Source organism: Coccinella septempunctata, chromosome 1 (assembly GCF_907165205.1).
Source record: "Coccinella septempunctata chromosome 1, icCocSept1.1, whole genome shotgun sequence".
NCBI lineage: Eukaryota > Metazoa > Arthropoda > Insecta > Coleoptera > Coccinellidae > Coccinella > Coccinella septempunctata.
Genome location: NC_058189.1, coordinates 64,996,667 through 65,017,077, shown reverse-complemented (window position 1 = coordinate 65,017,077; position 20,411 = coordinate 64,996,667). Strand labels below are relative to the sequence as shown.

Here is a 20,411-nt window from a genome sequence, read left to right as displayed (position 1 = left end):
GAACAAATAATGAACCTTCTGCTGCGCATGTGAGCAGACTGCTTTCAGAAAGAGCCACAAAACAGTTTTTTAATATTTCCTTAGGGTAAAAAGATTGAAGAAATTAGCCACAGCTTACCTTACATCTTTAAAAACAAAGTTAAAAGCAGCGGAAAATTATAATTCAAAATTTTGAACCATCGATGAAAATTAAAATCTCCAATCAGAGACAACCTGTCTCTGTCTTCAATTTAATTTCTATGCATCTTAATATCAAATTAATCCATTCTACTCTGTAATCTGTGAATTAATCTATGTTCTGAGACCTAACCTGTTTACTATTGTTGTTTTCATTTTTATATGTTTTGATTTGAAGATAATTAAAGTTATAACTATATTACCGATTCAATTGACGGTATGCTACGTATATGAAAACTATTATAATATGTTCTTCTATAAATATTGACACAAACATTTATAGAAGACATGATTTTGAATCACAATGTCAAAATTTCTGCTTAATATCCATTTCACTAATAGACCATTTTACTAATAGAAAACATAAGAGATCAACATGTTTGTTTCGTAGAAGATGCATTCACGTCGTGGCAGAGGAAGAGGTTACTACAGGCAACCAAAATCTGAACCTACAATTCCTCCTAGCCGAACAAATACAATGAAAGCAAAGCATTCAATGAAACATAGCAGCAAATGCTGTGGGGAAGTCGAAATGAGATTGGGGTTGAATGAATCAGAAATATTATTTTTGAATCAGTTGAAGCAATTATGGATGATGCGTAAGCCTTATCATCGATGTCAATTTCTTCAAACTACAATCTGAATAATTTCAGTCAAGAAGAGTACACAGGTTATCGATCTGATAATGAATTACTATCGACAGTACCAAGGAAATCCCTATGAACAAGCTTTAAGACTATTGTTTAACTGTAATGATTTTTACAATTCTAAGCCAAATTCTCTTCCGGTTTTTATAATTGAACATTTTAAATCTTTCAAAAAAGAACAACAAAATAGATTGCAGGTCTTTTTAACACCTGAAATTAAGCTGAATGCATATAAGTTAATGTTAAAACAGAATGCGTCTTCTTTAACCAAGTTGGTTGCGGAAATTTTTGAAATGAGTGCTAGTAAAGAGATATTTGTAGACTTGGTGAAATGTTTGATTGACAAGAAACAGTACAAAGAGGTAATTATTTTATATCAAATAGAAAAGTTTTAACTGTTTCAAGCAGTCTGATAGTCCTATCATAAGATTAAAATTGAAATTTTTAGGCTTGCCAAAGTATTATCCTGTTTAATCTACAAGAACAATTTGAACTGGAGGATTGCTTAATTCCCTTAATTTACCAAGACAAATTATTTTTATTAGATGACTACTTAGCTTGTAGCCAAAGAATTCAAGAAGAATTTGTTGTTTATTTAGATAAGCTTTTGGGAATGCCATCAATCCGACAAGCTGTGATTGACTTTGCTGCGTAAGTAGGTTTTTAGCTAATTTCTCCATAATTTTCTCATGGGCTCAATTTTTGAGCAGTGCCTTTGGTTTTTTTCCATATCTCAATAAGAATGTTCAGTCTTTTGAAAATTTTAGATTATTGTTTTCATTTTAACTTCCAGTACTCACAACGTACAAGAGATAAAATGGGAAAAGATGCAAGGAAAATCGTTCAAAAAATTGCTTGTTAGGCTGACTAAAAAGTTTGATCTTTCTACACATTTAACACCCAACTTGAACAAAAGGAGAAATGCTGGTGCTCTGAATTTTCTTATGCAAAAGAGATACAGTGGAGATGGTTTTAGTGAGTATTGGGACTGGGAGTAATAAAACTACATTTCTCAATTTAATCTGAAATATTCATTTCTACATTTTCTGCAGGCTCTGATAATTATTCAGATACAAATGAAAAATTCCCTTTGTTGATTAATATTATGTAAGATATAACCTCATGCAGTATTTTCTTCACATTTTGCCATTTAATTCCACCTATTGCTACCCTGAAAGTATGTAATAGTTTTTCGTTATCAAGGTGACGAAAGTTGGAAAGAAATGGTTCAAGAGGCCATTGGAGATGATGAAGATCTACAGAAAGAGCTTTTGCATCAATTGAATTATTATGAGGACCTAGCGGAAGCATTGAAATGGGCACATTTCTATAATGTAGATAAAGAACATTGGCCACATACCCTTAGAGTTTTTGCCGATAATAGGTTTGTCACCTTATTTCTTTTTTCATTGAATCCTACAAAAGAAATTTCTAAATTTTAAGGGCGGTCTCCACAAGAGGGTATGGACAGACTGAATATTGGGATGAGCCACAACCTTCCATAGAATATTATAAATTGGGTCTTGATGTTGACGCTATTCGTATGGTGGATTCGGCAAGCACATTTCAGGATTTCTTGGATAGAGGCTTGAAGGTAACAATTCAAAGAAATTATTAAAAAAATTGATTTTGGAAAGTATCTATCAGTAATAACCTGTTGTTGTAAACGAATAACAGTATTAACCTGTCAAGACATGTTTTTTGACATGTGTCTTAGATAAAAGTTACAATAACCTGTAATTTTAATGAACAACAAATAATCTGTTAAAAGTTGTTTTTTTTTGACATATGACACGAGTCATGGATAAAACTTGGAAATAATTTATAAGGCTTTAATAAGACCAGAATTAGAATACGCGGACATAGCACGCTTTATCAATTCAATCGATTTCTCTTATTCCAGGATGTAGATATTGTAGGAATAGATTGTGAGTGGAAACCTAGCTTCGGTCTGCAGAAATCCGAGCTTGCGTTGATGCAGATCGCAACTAGACAAAATGTGTTCATTCTTGATGTACCTGCCTTGAGTTCCAAAGCGCCATACGCTTGGAGTAACCTCGAGAATATGCTTTTTAAGAAGAGTAACATCTTGAAATTAGGTGAGCATGAAATTAGGCTCTAAAAATGTGGGAACGACTCATTTTGGATCTTTTATTCCAATTAGGATTTTCTTTGCTGAATGACCAAGCTGTTATCGAAGACACAATATCAGGACTGAAGTTTGGTTCGAAACAGTTTGGTTTTCTGGATCTGTTATCTCTGTGGAATGCGCTGGGAAAGTATCCAGAGGTCATTCTGCCACATGGTGAGTCAAAAAAGCTAGTTTTTTCAATATATTGTGTTAGTCCTTTGGTTAGTTTTGGAATACGGAAAACTGAACACTTTTTGAACCATTATTGGTTGTAGAATTCAAGGATCTGAATGTTTTCTCAAAGATAGTTCGATACCTTTGGAGGACAAAGTTCTCATTGTCAATTTTTATTGGGAAAAATCATTTGAATCACTTCATTCCGTTTTTCTATGTAATTTTTTCTCAATTATACGAAAGGCAGATAAGCGAATTGACTATAACTGAACTCATATTTGTCAGCCCAATCTGGAGGACCCAGCCTCAGCACCCTTGTCCATCAGTGCTTAGGTGCTCCTCTAGACAAATCCGAACAGTTTTCCAATTGGGATAAGCGACCGTTGAGGTTGAGCCAGTTGGTTTATGCGGCACTAGATGCTTATTGTCTGATAGAAGTGTATGACGTGATAAGACGATGCTGTGACAGGGTAAACTGCCCCTTTGAAGAGATCTGTTATAATTTGATGATGCACAATAAGGATTCCAAGAAGAAAAACAAAAAGCCTAAAGGAAAGGTACAAACATCGTTTCATTATTTCCTTATATTACACAATTTTTTTCACTCAACTTTACTTTGCTACTTTTGTCTATATATTCGATATGATTACAGGATAATCAGAAGGCCTCCGTGGAAATCCCCCAGCCTGAATGCCATATAACCGAAGACATAACGGTCGATAGAATAAAACTTGTCTGTGATACGATGCTACAAGGGTTAGGTAAAAAGTTGAGGAGATGCGGTATAGATACAGCAATATTGGAAAACAATCATGACCACATGGAATGCGTTCAGTTAGCACAAGACGAGGAAAGATATATTCTCACTAAGGGAACCGTTTTCAATAAGGTGAAATTAATCAATCAATTTAATATCAAGTTTGGAGAATTTTGAGTTTTTTTTAATGCAATTATTGAATATGTGAGGGATACTTGATAAAAATTCATTATCGAATCAAAACGGATTGATTCAAACAGGATTGACGCCTAGTCCATTAAAATTTAATGCACCATTAAAATTTTAATCCTCTGATTATTTCCTTCAAAATTTTAAATTTTGATGAGGCATTAAATCTTAATGAATGTTCTTGCGAGTGGGCCTAAAAGTAGGTAACCTTCGCAGTTGGCCTTAAATTATGCTACTCCGGACTAAATATCAGAATTTGAAAATTGACGCACGCTTGAATGATTTATAAAACGACCTGTGTTGGTGAAATACAGGTTAAATATTCCACCGTGATGAGATTTGGCAAACTAAAATTTTCCTCAGTTGGTAGGTTATGTATGTCCAGGATATTGCTACAGAGTGATGAGCGAAGACGTGGAAGTTCAGTTGAAGGAAGTTTTGGAGTATTATCATATAAAAGTATCAAAGGCCGACGTGTTTAGCAGATGTCAAGTGAGCTCGATAAATCCTCCCAGTTTTTTCTCCAAGGTAACATGATTTGTTTCCAGTTTTGCAACGAATGTTGTTTTGTCAAAATTGGCCGTTCAACGATGCAACTGATGGCTTCTCAAAACCAACCCACCCGTTTTGCACCTCCACCACCTTGCTACATGGATGAAGCCACGGGGTTCTCCAGCGACGACGATGATTATTATGACGATGATGCTCATTATACTCCCGAAAGAAAATGGGATTTAGGTGAGGTTTAAGGGTTTGTCGAAGTGGCTCTTGACTAAATTTCCTTATTTGCAGTTCCTGATGAAAATATAGATGTCGGCCTTCGTGAAACCCGTCGAGGAGTCAAAATACAAATGGCTCACATTCCAGAAGATATCTTGAATAAAGCCGAAGTATTTTACATATGCGAGCAGTGTGGGAAGGTTTATTGGGATGGAAGTCACCTAGAAAGAGTACTCCATGGGGCTCTGCAAGATATTGTTCAGTGAAATTAATTTTTTATATAAATAAACTTAGATAATCTTATTGATTCATATTAATGTCGTTTTTTTCAAGTATTACAAGTAAATTTGATTATTTTAATATATTCGTATATATCCTGTTTGGAAATTAACAAGGAAATAAAGGATGCTACATATTAATCGTTTTACTAAGTATTTTTTTTCAACTTATATTTAACCCTCATGGATTTATATGCATAAGTTTCCGGATACCTAGTGGTCTATTCAATCCAGCCTAAGATGGTCGATACATGATGAGACTTCCTGTTCACTCTTGTTCAAGTAAAAAGTCGACTGAAATAATTTAATTTGAATTTCCCGCACGAAAGACGCGAGAGGTGTTAAAGAACCATAGATGAGAAACGGAGACCATATTTAGAATTGCTAATCAAAAGAAAACCTAATTGGATTCTCGCATTTGTGTTCCAATCCAAGTTGTCAAAATATGTCAAGTGTAATGTGTCAAGTTGATTTTTGTCATCATCGTTCGTTTTGCAAACAGAAAACAGAATGTAGTTAGGTCCAAAAAGTTTTTGGTTATCGAAAGAATGTTTTTGTGTTCATGAAAAAAGAATGAAGTCAATGTGTTGGTGATATGTCTGGATTATTTATAGAATGCTCTCGTTAAGTGTGCTGAAATGATAACATCTTTGTAGAACGTTGTTGAAATTTTTCATGGTTGAGTCATGAGTGAAGAAGATCATTCTAAGTCCGCAGAGGAAGAAACCTCATCAGTGTGTTCACCGAAGCCTCTTGCCTTCACAATTGACTTTGGAGAGGGTAAAAGTATAGATTTACAACGACACAAAACTCTATTTGAAAAATATAAAAACAGACACAAGAGAGGCCAATCCTTGTCTAAAATTGAAACGAAAGCAGAGAGTATAGTTCAGAAAAAACATCCCTCAAGTGGAAACTTACCAAGGAAGTCTAGTTTCCAGTCTGATGGATACTTTTCCAGTGATGAGAAAAGTGACAAGACCAAAATAAAAACTTTTTTGAAACGGGACCTTTCCCTTCAGCTCAAAAACGCTACTACTAACAAAATGACCCAGTCATTCCCTAGCTCAATTTTGAGTGACATTATTAGTCCAGAAATTGAAATTAAAGATACCTCGAGTCCAGAATTGGATTTGATCAGTCCCATAAGTCCACAACATAAAGAAGAGTTACCTTTAAGCTCAAACAATAGGAAAGTAAATTTTTCCCGGCAACATTCTAGTCCTGAAAGTGCAACTCTAAATGACATTAAAGTAGTTGATTTAGAAGATGAACATTTTGTAGATGGTACAGAGTTCGATTTTGACAGATCTGATACTGTAAGTGATGCAGGTACATACACTTTAGATGCTGATAATTATTCTGAGGCTCAAAAATTGAGAATGAGTATAGATAGAGAATTTAAAATTGAACATATGTCTGGCATTGAGAAGACACAAGAATATATAAGAAGCCTTGCAAATTTCGATGACTATTTGCAGAATAATTCTAAATCAAATTCTCTGAATACTTGTACCAACAGTAAACTGAATTTAGAAGTGTCCCCACCTCAAGTCAAATCTCTCAGCAATAGTGATAAACTATTATCTCCTATTTTATCTCCTACTCAGAACCTATCGATTACAGAAAGCATTGGGTCTAAAAAATCTAGTGAAGCAGATCAAATGAATGAAACATATTTGAAAACTTCAAGTGAGAAACCAAAAAAGAATGAAGTTGACATGGTTTTAGATCGGGGTAGTGTGATTTCAGTGACATCTAGCGGAGTATTTAGAACTAATAAAGAACCTGAGAAGAAACGTTGTAGGAAGCTGAGTTTAACAAAGTCTGAGATACAAGTAGAAGATTACATTGATGATAAGAATAAGGGCGAGCATACTCCAAAGCAGTTTAGTTATAAGAAAGTAGTTACTCCTAAACTTTCAGCTAATGTGATCAATGTCCAGAATATATCTATTAAAAGCAGAGATATGGAAGACACTTCCGATGTAGAAGAAGTGAAAAGTGAAAACATTTCATACCTTCCCCCAGCTGTTGGAGGTCTGTCTGGAAATAGTTCACCGTCAAAAATTCCATCTCCTGTCCATACTTTGTCCAGACCAAGAAGCAGAAACAGTTATAGTTCCCAAAACATAGATTTATCTGATAGTAGTATAGAAACGGAATCGTATTTGAAATCTACACAGAGCTGTATAAATTCTCTACAAAAACGACTTTCGTTAGATAGTGATCAGGATAGTGATTTGGATAACAAGTATGAAATTGCTTTAAATAACACTGCACAGAGTTTGCTGAAACAAAGAACTTCACACACCCGTCATAACTCCCTTGATGGACGAGCTATCAAAATTTCCAACAAATTAGAACATTTTCAATCAAAGAATTTACAAGGTATTGATCAAACTTACATGAATAAGTTTAATCAATGCAGTGTTGCCCAGGTAATGCACAAAATACAAAATTCTCCAAATAATAGTCCCATAAGAAGATCAAGCAGTTTTTCCACAAAAAATCAGGTCAATTCAAACAGTAAGAACACAAACATCCAGAATGAGCTGAATTATAATGAGCTAGCTCAGAAAAATTCATCTCCCATCTACTTGAAATCTGGAATACCCCAAAAACCTGCTCTAGTTCTAGATCACCCAAAAATTGATAGGAATAAGTTTGGCGATACAGAATCCAGTTCTGAAGAGGATTTCGAGAAGAACCTGGCCAAGAAAAAAGACACTTCGTTGACGAAAACCAGATACAACCGTGCTTTTAGCTTACGCAGGGGGCGATTAGAATCTGAACCCTCAAATTCTTCAATTAAATGCCCCAATACGCCGGAGGTACGGAGAAAATTCATGCCGGAAAGGGCGGAACGTGCAATATCAGTAGATAGGAAACCCACAAGAACCGAAATACAGAGTAGGTACATGACAAATATCTCAAAAAAGGTCAGTTCTCCGAAGCTGAATATACCGAAAAATGTGCCAAAAACACTGCCTTTAACCCCCAAACAACCGTTACCCAAGGCGCAAGTCATGTCGAGGACAGATAGCGGTAGATTTAGTATGAGGATTGGCAAGGGGCCCATTCCTCAAAAGAGTCCGAAGGATATGACATCAGGTATTGTTTCTTACAGGCATAGTTCTAATGGAAAAAAAAATTCAACAAATTCATAATCAGATCTTTCTTGCGCTTTCAATTACGAATATTCCAATTTACAAGGCCTAATTTTCAGCGAAAAAGTCTGGAGGTCGAAGTAATTCGTCTCTCACCAGCAGAGAAGTTGACTTTCAGAATTGGAAGAGGCGGAAAAGCTACGATCCAATCAAGGCGGCTGCTGAAGGGAAACGGAAGGAAATGGAAAAGCGACAAGGCATCATGACTCAAAGTTACAACGAAAAAAATCATACCTACGAGTGTGACAGCTCACCCTCCCATTCCAGCTCTGTTCACCGATCTCAAGTGAGTAAAACACACGAAAATTACGTGCTAAAATTTTATATTTCAATATTGAAGTCCCAAATTTTTGATAATGAATCCATTTCTATAAGCGCCATCATTAATCTCGATTAAAAAAAATACAGGAAGTGAATAAATCGGTATTTTCATTGTCGGTAGTTCATTTGTCCCAACGAACGTTTTACTAGCCAGCAGAGTTTGCTGAAAGACCCTTCTGTGCATGCAATTTTTTTTGCATGTGAAATGTTCTACTCTTAAACATTTAATAGTACAATAACCCTGAAGATTCTCTTCATCCACAAAAACGCTGTTATTTTCTGTTTTTCATTCTCTATTTGCATACTTCAGGTGTCTTTCCTAAATAACAAGGTGGATGGCAACTTGTGACATATGAAGCTATACCAATCTATTTATAATAAATTATGTAAGTCAAAATTATCTCTGAAAAAGAGATGTCTACATATTGTTATCGTTCTCAAAATTTATTTCCATGATGAGTTATCCACAACTACCTGATTCTGTCCAATAAATTTCAAGATTTTTTATAGCAGACAGTCGTGTGTTCAAAATAATGAGTAATATAGGGTGTTAAAAGCAAAATTTCCACTAGAAGTATCTATAGTCCGTTTAGTCAGCTGGCCCTGAAAATTTGACACATTTTACTCTGTATAGGACGAAAATGTGAGTCCCTCGCTATATTTCAAATTATTTCCCTCATAATTAAGCTTTGCATCTCTAGGTACTTGTAGTGGAACACTTTACATGAAACACCCTGTGTTTGATATGATATCTGCGCGTTCGGTTTTTTTGAGTTAAATGGGTCTAGGATAGTACAGAAGATGAGTACGTCGAAATTTGTTACAAAAATCTAGTGTCACTCTTCAACGTTCTGCTTTCGATTATGTGTAGACATCTCTAATTTCAAGGATTACATGTACCTCACAATTTCTTTTCTAACTAACACTAGCTTATAAAACAGCAGCGTACTAACAGATTGATTTTCATTCTGACACATCTTCAGTATTTTGCACATTTACACAACTCATTCAATAGTTTTCATTCACATATAGCAATTAATTGAGTTTAATGAGATCACATCATATTATCGAATTTTTCGTTGGTTTCTGGCGCATCAAATTTTAAGTTATATGAATATAGGCATTATCAATATTTTTTTACACATTTTCTATACTTTCAACTTCAAAATTAAATATACAGAGTCCGGATAAAGAATGGAACCAAGTGAACATCTTTTATACGAAAAGGAGGATATTTATGAAACTTTGCGGAATGATCCAGAGTAATGCTCAACAATTGATAGGGCTTTAGTTGAGTTGTCCTTATCCTCAACTTTTCCAATTTAAATGTATCTTTTTGCAAATTTCAAATGACCTTGTTATTTCGAATTCGTATATCAAAGCCAGTTTCATAATGGGGAATTCTCCTCAATTTGGGTTATCACTGCATATGCAAGTTATCCAATTTTGAAGCTTCTTTCAGTTTCTTTTATTAAAACTAAAGGTACTTTAAAATTGTTTATGGATCTGACTCTAAGAATGGTTCATTTAAATGAAAAAGATCATATTGATATCATATGATGATCGTGTTGGAAGTCTTGAAGAAATGTGTAATATTTCCAATAATTTGCATCCCAAAAGAAATCACATATCACGTTCAATGGTTAAAAAAAAAGAAAATAACGTTTTAATGCAACAGGGATGACAAAAAGAGATTAATTTTGTTGGATATTATGGAATAGGATAGTTGCATATTCGTTGGCAATCCATAAACTAATCCATTGTTTTGATTGGCTGCAATATATTTCACGTGACCCACTGAGAGAAGGCCGCACCACTAAACCTCTGGCTTCTTAAACACTTTGTTTAAGGGGGCTGTGACTTAACGCAGTCATGGGTTAAAATTAGGTTCACATCTTCGGAATCGTGCAAGTTTTCTAGTGTTGGATATTACCAACATTAAGAATTTCAAATATGATGTCTATATTTCACGATTATTGCCTTCTTTCGGTAGAGTTTTCACGGAACGGCCGCTATGGAGCAGTTCATTAGTTCCGAAGAAGATGACATGACACTGTCAGCAGACGAGGGTTTCAGCCCCCCCACCCCTAGTCCCTGCGAACTCAGTCCGGCAAGGATGAGCCTGAGGAACACGTGCAGAGAACGCATTCACCACTGAGGTTCAATTTTATCGGATTTTTTTCGATTAACTCCTCGTACGTTAACGAAATTAATTCACCGGGAATGAAGCTTATTACCAATCGGAATGTGATCATACGGAATGTCGGCTTTGATTTAATTTATTTTTTTATCTCGATTTGTTGGATTGGTAGCGATGAGTATGGCTTTCTGAGTTTTTCAGTTCTTGAATGTCACGTTAAGAATCCGGAAGGCGAAGATTCGCCGTTCAAGCCTCATTCCTGGTGATTTAATTGAATGTTTCGTAGAAAATTCTGATACTCTTTGATTCGGAGCTTTATCACCGATTTTGGATAGGTGGTAATTTTCAAAGTTCATGAGCAATAAATATATTCTGGCAGCTATAGATCAATTCGATTGATCAAACCAATCCAGACTGCTTCAGAAATAATTCATACAAAAATTATTTTCGGTTCCATTATTATATCACCTTCCTGTGTTTCTGTCATGATGGGATTATTTCTCAAGGATAACTACTGAAATTATCACCTGCCCAAATCTGTGCATGTTAAAAGTATTAATGTTGAAGATACCGTTATCATTATTTTTATTACCTGATGTTCTATTTATATCCATTAAATTATTATTCATTTATTATATTAAATCGCACACAGCTATATATAACTAAGATTTATCACTTGTTTCTGAAAATTTGAATAAAATGTTGATTGTGACAATATCTCATAAGTTCTGTTGTATTTACAAACACACCACTACTCTTTTTGATCATCACGCTTGTTTCTTTTTTTTTATTTTTAGGTTTTATATGAAGAAATCGATGATCGACTTCAACATACAAATTAAAAGTATATTATTCAACAAGCATGTTATATTGGATATTATTCATGCGGATGACGATTACGAAGCGAAGTCAAGTTTGGTAAATCATCCAAGTGAATAATAGACATAATATGCGAGTAGAATACTCTACTTTGTTCACGATTGTTAAAATAAACAGCTAACATTTCACACAGTCGCTCCCAGTTCAGGTTTCTGGGTTTCTGATCATAAGCGTCTCTATGTGTGTGGTTGGGAGAGTCGAGTTTGATGGACCAGATTTTGTTAGATCATCAGTGAATAATGACTCATAAATCACAAGTGATGAATGCTGATGAAAACAAGTAGATTATAATCGTGGGCAAAGTATATTTGAATTCATGCAATGCCAAATCTAAACATATCATCGTAAATTTGCATTTTAAATCACCTGAATTCTGTGTTCAAAGGTTTTAATTTTTTATGGATTGCCAAGGTTACTACCAGCTTCTATAAACTAATGCATTTACTTGAAACTTTCCCCATTTATTACCTTTCAACACAAACCAGCTGGTTTGGCCCTAAATCAAAATGGCTCATATGATCTACACATTATCTGCTACAGTATACATAGTTTCTGATGTTCAAAGGAATTCGTTGATGTAATTGGTCAGCTCATCAAACAAGCTCTAACCTGAGCTGATTATGCTGAAGGGTGAACAATTACAGAGGTCCTTCAAAGTAAGCTTGAAAGAGCCAAAGGATCAGGTTTGACTGTCCCCACAAGGCCTTTTCAAAGCACAGGGCTGGAATAGGGTTTTTTCATTTTGAACTTCCTCGGGAAACATTCTAATTGACTTAGGCAACAAGTAGAATCTAGAGAGTATTCTTTGAGGTTAGTTCAAATTTCAACTCTGTAACTTTTGTCAGTGTGAAGGAATATATCTCATTCTGTTCTCTCCATACTTCTCATGGACACTTGGCGAGAAATATCCTGTATTTTTTCAATACTCCCGATATTTTAGCAATTTGAAGGTTTCAGTTTTGTAGATTGAAAATTTATCTAAATGAACTATCTGGAATGGATCTCCCAAATGATCTTCAATAATTGATAGTGCCACTTTGAAATGAAAAAAAAATTGTCAGGAAAGTTTTATTGGGATCTAGTAACCAAGGAAATGGACATTCTTTCAAATATTAGGTGAGAAACAATTATTTTCTGAATTTCTTTATATGCCTATATTTCTTATTTAATAATTCCTCAATTTACATCGGACAACCTCAGATGATCTTTTTCTCATCAGCGGAGAAGAGTGATTTGAATGAAATCATACCTTTTTTTGTCACATGAAACAGTGATTGTATATATCTGAAGTTTATTGTTGGATTATGCTTGAGTTTTTTTAGACTGTAATATCTGTGTTATAGGAACCAAAAATGTGATTTCAGATAACTTGTAAATTAACATTTGTGCATATATTTATATTTTGGTGGTGTTCCCAAAATCGATGAAACCATTCTGCAATTTAGATATTTTTCGTCCTATACTCTCCTCATTTTTGATAAACGACATGTTAACCACAGAAAATATATATGTAAATTTAATTGTATTTATTTTTTAATTATCGAGTCAATTTCTTCAAACTATGCTTTTGACTGACGCATTTTCGTCCAATCGGTAAAGAATCTTTTACACATAATATTGATTTTTGAGATATATGTGGTTATTTCTACATTATTATATTTTATGTTTAGCTTATATTTATACAGATAGCTTTACAAGAATAAACTTTCATGTATGTTATTCTTTGGTTTATTTTTGTACGAAGTGAAGTAACCTATGAAGGGCAAAGAGCTTTTCATTTGAATCTTCATATATATAAAAGGAAGTCGCCATTTTTTATTGGTATACCATGTATAACTCAAGATCGACTGGACAGTTTTCTATGAATTTTGATTTCTACTTACCTTTCCGCTCATCTTCGGTTAATCAAGGCAATGTTGGCAATAACGAGATTATTTCTCAAATATGGATAGTCTGGCTGCATTTTGAAAGGCATTGAATTAAAGTCTTCATGAATAATCAACATGTGAATATATTTAAAAAAAATATCTTACAAATGAACTATAAATATTAATTTTCTATAAAATTTATAATATTAAAGGACTTTCTTCTCCTATCTCTTGTACACGCTCCATTAACTCTTGAATTTTCAAATCTTTCTCGATCAACAACTGTTCCATATCTGCACCATACCGTAATTTGATTTCTTCTATTTGCTCCGTAAGACGGGATATGGTTTTGTGATGTTCTGCGATCAAAGTTTCCTGCGCCTCGACTTTCCTCCTCCATTTATCCACTTCTGATTCTTCTTCTTCCTCATCCGAACTAACAATAGTTATCGTTTCTATCGTATCAGACTCGATTGATTCATCGTCTGAACTGGACACGTATATAGCTTCCCTACTGGAGCAATTGGAAGCGTCAGAGTCGTCATCCTGTATATCGGAGACGTTCACGCCAAGCTCTTGCATTAATTCCAACTTGGCCACCTGAAAGTTCATGTTTGTTGGAGGGACTTTAATCTCTATACAGGGTGGGCAAAATTCGTTGTCTACTGAGGGGATCTCGAGAACTATAGCAGCTAAAAGAAAACGGATGACACATTCTCAAGCTCTTTTTTCGTGACTAATCCACTGTTTTCAGATGAAAACAGAACCGGCCTATCATATTTAGATTTTGAGTTATAAACAAAAATTGAGATTTTGACGATTCCGAAAAGTTCTCATAACTTACTTGTCTATGAAGTTACAGATCTGAAACTTGAACCTTCTTAGGCACTTTCATACGAAGAATCTACTGACAAAAATTTTTTTTCCAATTCAAAAATATCAAATTCAATAAAAGTTTGCATTCAAAAAAATGAATGTTCACCTAATGATTCGAAATGAAAAAATATTTCGAGATCATCAGTGGATACTACGTAAAAAAGTGCCTGTAGAAAGTTTAAGTTTCAGATTTGTAACTTCAAAGACAAAAAAGTTATGAGAACTTGACGAAATTGTCCAACTCAAAAACGAATTATTGTAGGAGGCTGCGGTTTTCACCATTCTTTGTTTCTCCGAAAATGAGCCCAGAAATGTGTCATCCGTTTTCTTCTAGCTGCTATAGTTCTCGAGATCCTCTCAGTAGACAACGAATTTTGCCCACCCTGAACAGCCATAATGCCCAAAATAGGAACAATATGAGGGGAGGTCTACCTGCGAAGTAGATCAGAAAATTGGTAAATTCAATGAAGTGGCTTCGACCTACAGGATTACAAGAGAATTAACTCAAAAAATTTGAACCAGGTGGCGCACCGTAGTATAATCTTCTGTAATGAAGAAATCAATCAAAAAAATTTCGAGTTTTTCCCAAATTACCACTTTTGATGTAGATCTGACTGCTTCACGTTTTTTTTTGCGAAAAAAACATTTCCTCTTGCATAACTTCAAATAAAATTCCCATACCGGTGGGGAAAAATTTTAAAAAGGGGCCCGAAATTTCGGTAAATTTCGAAAACGGCTGGATTGACTCGGATCGAAATCAATAGGCGTCTCAGATGAGCACCGACATTCTGCGTACATGCCCACAAAAATTTTTTTTTGGAAAATTTTAATAACTCAAAAGCCGTTTTTCCGATTTTCACCATAATTAATAGGATCATCAACACAGTAAATCTGCTTAATCCTGGCAGAATTCAGCTCGATAACTTCAAAATTGCGACTTGTAACTTGTCCACAACAAAGCGTTACATACATACAGGACGAGTCTTTGACTCATACAAATATTTTAACTGCAGATTCTTGAGCTCAAAAGAAACACTTTTTCCTTCACCATTTTTCCGAATCAGCTCGCTTTAAAAGTTACAGGCTGTTGAAAAACCATAAAAAATGTTATCTTTATTGTTATCTCACAAACGGTTGCATTGAATGAAATGAATTTCAGAATAAAGTTTTTCATTTATTTGATTAATCTTTTTAGAATACAAGATATCACCCACGTCTTCCAGTTTTCTCATTATGACCATTACATACCAAAAATTCCAACTGTGGAAACTAAGTTGTACGCTATCTAATGAATATTTGAACGTTTTGTAAAATAAGAGTATTCTTCATATTTTCTCGTATAATACGCCGTTTTCGAGTAATTTGAAGTTCAAAAATCAAAAAGTATCTGTGAAATTTGAAAAATTGGGTACTTTGGCTGAATACAACTCTGTTTGAAAGATCCAGAAATGTGTAGTGTCACAGATTTAGCTAGTTATTCCTAAGGTTATTTTGTTTTTCCAGGGGTAGCATAGCTCATTATGAAAACTCAAAATGGCTATATCTTTTTATCAGGGCCGAATCAGAAAGATGGTATAGGAAAAAAGTGTTTCTTTTGACCTCAAGAATCTACTGTTGAAATATTTGTAAGACTCACCCTATGTATAAACAGAATTTGTTACAGATTCTGATAATTTTGTTTTGACAAGAATTTTTTTTTAATTTTCTATATTACTCCGATGGAGCTAGCTGGCAATATTCGAAAAACTTGCTAGTGATATTTGAAAATTCTCGAAGCATAAAAAAAAAATACCTGCAACCGCTTCTTGTTCTGCTCTCTCAACCTCTTCTTCAAAGCCAATAACTCATATTCCATTTGTTCATTGTGCTCCTCGTACTGCTTGGTATACTCCGCCATGATTCTATTCCTCATCATCTCAATTTCTCTCGTCTGATCCAATTCCTCCAGTTCCAACTTGCAAACGGTTTCGGCCAGCTCGTTCTTCAGTTCCTGTATCGTCTTCTCCTTCTCCAATCCGATAACGCTGTTCGATGGCTCGACGGTCCTGCTCAGAAGTTGAGAAATCCTCTCATCGCGCTTCGGGGGCACCACTGGACGTTCGACAACCACGATATCTTTGGCGATCGCCGAAAAGTTCAACACGTGTTGGGTTTCATCGAAAAGTTCGCGGCACGGATTGATATTCACTATCATGCAGATGTCCTCCAAACCGGATAACGCCTTTTGGAACAACTGGGTCAATTTCGATTCTCTGAACGGAACGATGTGATGATCTGAGGATTGCTGAGCTTTCCTGACAGCTGAAATAAGTGAATAAATGAACTCAGTTCGAAAAATTATGTGTTATCACTTACCTGCTATACATCTTCCCAAAACTAGCAAAGAAGTGTTGATGTTGTTGGATTCCTTCAGCCTCTCACCAACATTGAGTGTTTTTTTGGAGCGCTCAGCACCTGCCAAATCGCAAAAATTGAAATGGCTTATGTGACATTCTTCCGTCACATTCCTTCCTGTCTGCGTGAGCCAGATGGTGAATATGGAATGGGATCGGCTGGAATGATCATTGATGTTCGTTTTCGCGTAGTTCAGATGGTGCAGGCCGTATTGCAATATCTGATAAGCCTCCAACCCTGACGTTACATGTACAAGCTTCAAATTTTTCACATAAGTCTCGCCGTTGGCGCAACCCAATTTCAGCTTTTCCTTTTTCGAACTCCTCGATTGTAGCAGGTCGTATATGTGCTCATTATAAATTTCTGTGAATGAAACCCATACGCTTACATCCAAATGCGAGTAATCCTCAAGTTCTGCAACAGGATCTTCACTGAGACGAGACTGCATTTTACTAAAAATGGGAAACCAATCCACAGTGAGGTGAATATTTTATATAAAAAATTTTCTGTTTTGTTACTCACCAATATGTGTTAATATGTTCACTTCTAGCACTGTTGGGCCAATTGAAATTGAGTAATTCCTCTTTCAAATCGATTTCCCTTTGAATTTGCTCATCGGTTAATTTTACGATTTTTCCGTATGGCATAGGCTTTACTGTGGGGACTTTCGACAAAACAGGAAGAGTCCTGAAGAGATATTCCAATGAACGAGGGACCACACCAGGTTCTGCAGCAGTTCCAACAATTGTGTATGTTTTTCCTGTAAAGATCAATTTCAAATCGTACCTTTCAAATACAAGAAAGACCATAATGAGTATCAACAGTAGACATCATAAAAAGAAAGACTCTAAATGACTAACCAGAGCTGGAAACCCCATAAGTCAATAGGGAAGAGTTATGACCATTGATGAATTTCAAAAGCTTTGTTTTAACAAGTTCGTTAAATATTTCCAACTGGGTTGTTTTGGGCCCGAATATTTTCGAGAAGTTATATTTCTTCATCATAACGTCATCCTTAGAATTCCTTATTATGTTGAATCCTTCGGAAACTTTAGAAGCAACAGTTTGAGAGTCTAGAACTTCATATAAATCTTCATAGTTGTCGATACCATCCTTTATCCTCAAGTAAACATGGAGATGGTCTTCCTCCTTCAACCAAAAAGGTGAATACTCAACATAAAAGTTCACCGTCTTTACTTACGACTATAAAATCAAATATATCACCAAATATTCCATTGTTAAAAAAATAATTCATATTCCCCAAGTATGTTGCTATGTGTCAGGATGGATGAGGCTGAAGATATGGAGATGAGGTGAGTGGTGTGATGAGAATTGAAGGAAGGAGAACAGACTATTTACACAAAAAATTTGACATTCAAAAGTATCAATGAAATTAATATGACATGATATTGTCAACCCACTGGAATTTGATAAAGGAATAGACCTACAATCATTTTAATTAATGAAAGTATTTTTCAAGGTTCAACCGCAGGAAAAAATAGAATCGTGTAATTTCAATAAAGTCAAATCTTATCTCTTAGTCAAACACCTAGCATAGTACGAATTATTACTCAACTTATATATTTTAGCTAAATATCTTGCAAATAGCTTATATATAAAAAAAATTATATAATAAATAAGTTAGTTAAATCAAATTATACTTCAAAGTGCACCCAAAAAATACTCTGGAATTTCTGGATCTCTTTAGAGAACAATGAGAATACGATGAGGAGGATTACAGGCTATTATCCTATCAAGTTTGGCTAATATTTTTATTTCTGAGCCTTGCAACCTCCAAATGTTCAATGTTTACTCTCTCTCCCTGAAAATGATTATTGACTCTATCAAGACCTTCAAGATATGAATACTAAGAGGGTCTAAAAGTATTGCTAAAGTTCTGTATCTATTTGAAGGAATATTTCAATTTCCTGATTATTGTCAAATTCAACTTACAACAACGGATTCCTCTCCATCGTTAATTTCTACATTCGTCATACGACAAAGAATTATGCTCGAATCCCGAGCTTTTAATAAAGTAAACCTCATTCTGGTGATTAGTTGGAAATCAAATCTTTTCAAAATTCGAAACTGAAAAAACAAAACGACTGCGGTGTTTCAATCGTTGGATTGTTCACAGATAACATATTTCATTTTGGTTATTTACCGGTCCAATTTAAATTTTCAAATTACCACAGATTATCTGACACTTGACATAGAAATTAAACTTAGGTTAGGAATTCTTGCATCTTGACTTGAAAAAACAGTTCATTTTCTTCAGGGCATCAATTTTAAATTTTGTACCGAAAAAAAAAATGAAAAACCAATTCTTAGGTTTGTGGTGATCAATGTCAGCTTCTAGTTTTTAAGTAGGAGCCTGTTATATAGAGGTTTTCAATGGCAGGAAATTTCTGGCAAAGTTCACACCAGTAAGTGTAATGAAAATATTAATGTATATCGTATATTCAATTCCTCAAGCATTCGAGATTTCACTAATTCTGATGTTCAGTCAACAGTGGCTGCTGGACAAGCAAGATTTGATTCGAGAAAGGAGACATGATCTATCAATTCTAACAGAAGAAGAGTACCAGAAGATTTTTATATTTTTTGCAAGTGGTAAATATTTTACAGTTCCTATTTCATTGTTGGTTCCTAATCATATGTATTTTAGTGATCCAAACTTTAGGTGAACAGTTAAAACTAAGACAACAAGTGATAGCCACTGCCACAGTATACTTCAAGAGGTTTTATGCTCGAAATTCTTTAAAATGCATTGATCCCCTACTTTTAGCACCAACTTGTATATTTTTAGCTTCAAAAGTGGAAGAATTTGGTGTTATTTCTAATTCTAGGCTGATTACAACCTGCCAGACTGTCAGTAAGTTTATTAGAATGCTATTATGTATACTGTTATTCTATCGTTTTTTTTTTTCAACAGTTAAGAATAAGTTCAATTATGCCTACCTCCAGGAGTTTCCATACAGAACAAATCATATATTGGAATGTGAATTCTATCTTCTAGAAAATTTAGATTGTTGCCTAATAGTTTACCAGCCTTATAGACCATTATTGCAATTCATTCAAGATATGGGACATGAAGAACAACTCCTTACTCTGGCATGGAGGGTAGTCAATGATTCCCTACGAACTGATGTATGCCTTTTATATCCCCCATATCAAATAGCAATAGGAGCCCTTCAGATAGCCTGTGTGATATTACAGAAGGACCACAAAACATGGTTTGCTGAACTGAATGTAGATATTGAAAAAATTCAGGAAATTGCTAGATATATAATGAATTTGTTTGATCTTTGGAAAACGTATGATGAGAAGAAAGAGATACAAGGATTATTGAATAAGATGCCAAAGCCCAAACCTGCTCCACAAAGATGAAATAATTATAGAGTTCCTAATTCTCATTTGACTCATTCAAGAAGAGGATTGATTTTATTATTATTACAATCGAAATAAAGATCTAAGTTAAAACTATCGAAGAAACTTTGATGATTAATGTTTCCTCTCTTGTTTCAATTTTTATATCTTGCAATTTGAATGTAGTGAAAAGAATAGTAATCTATATTTTATAGAATGATAGTTAAATTGGAATAATTGTGATTTGGAAAGTGTTTCTCAATTCGAATAACCTATAGAAAATTGCAATAAATCAATTTTTGTGTGAAACCCTATTTTAAA

General features: G+C 34.6%; 4 protein-coding genes across 6 annotated transcripts; 3 read left to right on the top strand and 1 right to left on the bottom strand.

The window, feature by feature from the left end:
* The first annotated feature begins 288 nt into the window (after positions 1-288).
* Positions 289-5,220, top strand: LOC123320572 (exonuclease mut-7 homolog). The gene is made up of 14 exons (XM_044907932.1): positions 289-394; positions 569-776; positions 831-1,186; positions 1,273-1,475; positions 1,618-1,799; positions 2,028-2,208; positions 2,268-2,418; positions 2,728-2,923; positions 2,989-3,129; positions 3,415-3,686; positions 3,782-4,018; positions 4,439-4,567; positions 4,624-4,813; positions 4,868-5,220. Exons 2-14 carry the CDS (start codon positions 572-574, stop codon positions 5,059-5,061), a joined length of 2,637 nt encoding a protein of 878 aa, XP_044763867.1. The 5' UTR covers positions 289-394; positions 569-571; the 3' UTR covers positions 5,062-5,220.
* Positions 5,221-5,535: 315 nt separating this feature from the next.
* On the top strand, positions 5,536-11,421 carry LOC123309519. Of its 2 annotated transcripts, XM_044892687.1 has the most exons (4): positions 5,536-8,187; positions 8,303-8,529; positions 8,875-8,950; positions 10,558-10,697. In XM_044892687.1, the coding sequence occupies exons 1-3, from the start codon at positions 5,760-5,762 to the stop codon at positions 8,911-8,913; spliced, it is 2,694 nt and encodes an 897-aa protein (XP_044748622.1). In that variant the 5' UTR covers positions 5,536-5,759; the 3' UTR covers positions 8,914-8,950; positions 10,558-10,697. The 2 variants fall into 2 exon arrangements, with proteins under 2 accessions (XP_044748622.1, XP_044748615.1); XM_044892680.1 differs by lacking the exon at positions 8,875-8,950 and having other exon boundaries at positions 10,558-11,421.
* Positions 11,422-13,576: 2,155 nt separating this feature from the next.
* Positions 13,577-18,870, bottom strand: LOC123314543 (kinesin-like protein KIF20A). 2 transcript variants are annotated; one of them, XM_044899885.1, is made up of 6 exons: positions 18,675-18,870; positions 17,582-17,870; positions 17,244-17,481; positions 16,683-17,173; positions 16,120-16,628; positions 13,577-14,051 (listed from the first exon to the last, which is right to left on the bottom strand). In XM_044899885.1, the coding sequence occupies exons 1-6, from the start codon at positions 18,765-18,767 to the stop codon at positions 13,650-13,652; spliced, it is 2,022 nt and encodes a 673-aa protein (XP_044755820.1). In that variant the 5' UTR covers positions 18,768-18,870; the 3' UTR covers positions 13,577-13,649. The 2 variants fall into 2 exon arrangements, with proteins under 2 accessions (XP_044755820.1, XP_044755830.1); XM_044899895.1 differs by lacking the exon at positions 18,675-18,870 and adding an exon at positions 17,923-18,126.
* A 105-nt stretch (positions 18,871-18,975) lies between these two features.
* Positions 18,976-20,399, top strand: LOC123314554 (cyclin-C). Its single transcript, XM_044899908.1, has 4 exons — positions 18,976-19,147; positions 19,228-19,334; positions 19,390-19,596; positions 19,657-20,399. The coding sequence occupies exons 1-4, from the start codon at positions 19,116-19,118 to the stop codon at positions 20,109-20,111; spliced, it is 801 nt and encodes a 266-aa protein (XP_044755843.1). The 5' UTR covers positions 18,976-19,115; the 3' UTR covers positions 20,112-20,399.
* Positions 20,400-20,411: the final 12 nt, after the last annotated feature.

Bases quoted from the DNA above. Each gene is read 5' to 3' on its own strand.
- LOC123320572 (XM_044907932.1), top strand. From the start codon at position 572: ATGCATTCACGTCGTGGCAGAGGAAGAGGTTACTACAGGCAACCAAAA. The intron at 1,187-1,272 runs GTAATTATTTTA...TGAAATTTTTAG, and splicing joins ACAAGAAACAGTACAAAGAG to GCTTGCCAAAGTATTATCCT. The intron at 3,687-3,781 runs GTACAAACATCG...ATATGATTACAG, and splicing joins ACAAAAAGCCTAAAGGAAAG to GATAATCAGAAGGCCTCCGT.
- LOC123309519 (XM_044892680.1), top strand. From the start codon at position 5,760: ATGAGTGAAGAAGATCATTCTAAGTCCGCAGAGGAAGAAACCTCATCA. The intron at 8,188-8,302 runs GTATTGTTTCTT...CCTAATTTTCAG, and splicing joins TCCGAAGGATATGACATCAG to CGAAAAAGTCTGGAGGTCGA. The intron at 8,530-10,557 runs GTGAGTAAAACA...TTCTTTCGGTAG, and splicing joins GCTCTGTTCACCGATCTCAA to AGTTTTCACGGAACGGCCGC.
- LOC123314554 (XM_044899908.1), top strand. From the start codon at position 19,116: ATGGCAGGAAATTTCTGGCAAAGTTCACACCA. The intron at 19,335-19,389 runs GTAAATATTTTA...TATGTATTTTAG, and splicing joins TTTTATATTTTTTGCAAGTG to TGATCCAAACTTTAGGTGAA. The intron at 19,597-19,656 runs GTAAGTTTATTA...TTTTTTCAACAG, and splicing joins TACAACCTGCCAGACTGTCA to TTAAGAATAAGTTCAATTAT.
- LOC123314543 (XM_044899885.1), bottom strand. From the start codon at position 18,767: ATGAGGTTTACTTTATTAAAAGCTCGGGATTCGAGCATAATTCTTTGT. The intron at 17,871-18,674 runs GTAAGTTGAATT...TTTTGGTTGAAG, and splicing joins ATGGAGAGGAATCCGTTGTT to GAGGAAGACCATCTCCATGT. The intron at 16,629-16,682 runs GTAAGTGATAAC...CACTTATTTCAG, and splicing joins TTTGGGAAGATGTATAGCAG to CTGTCAGGAAAGCTCAGCAA.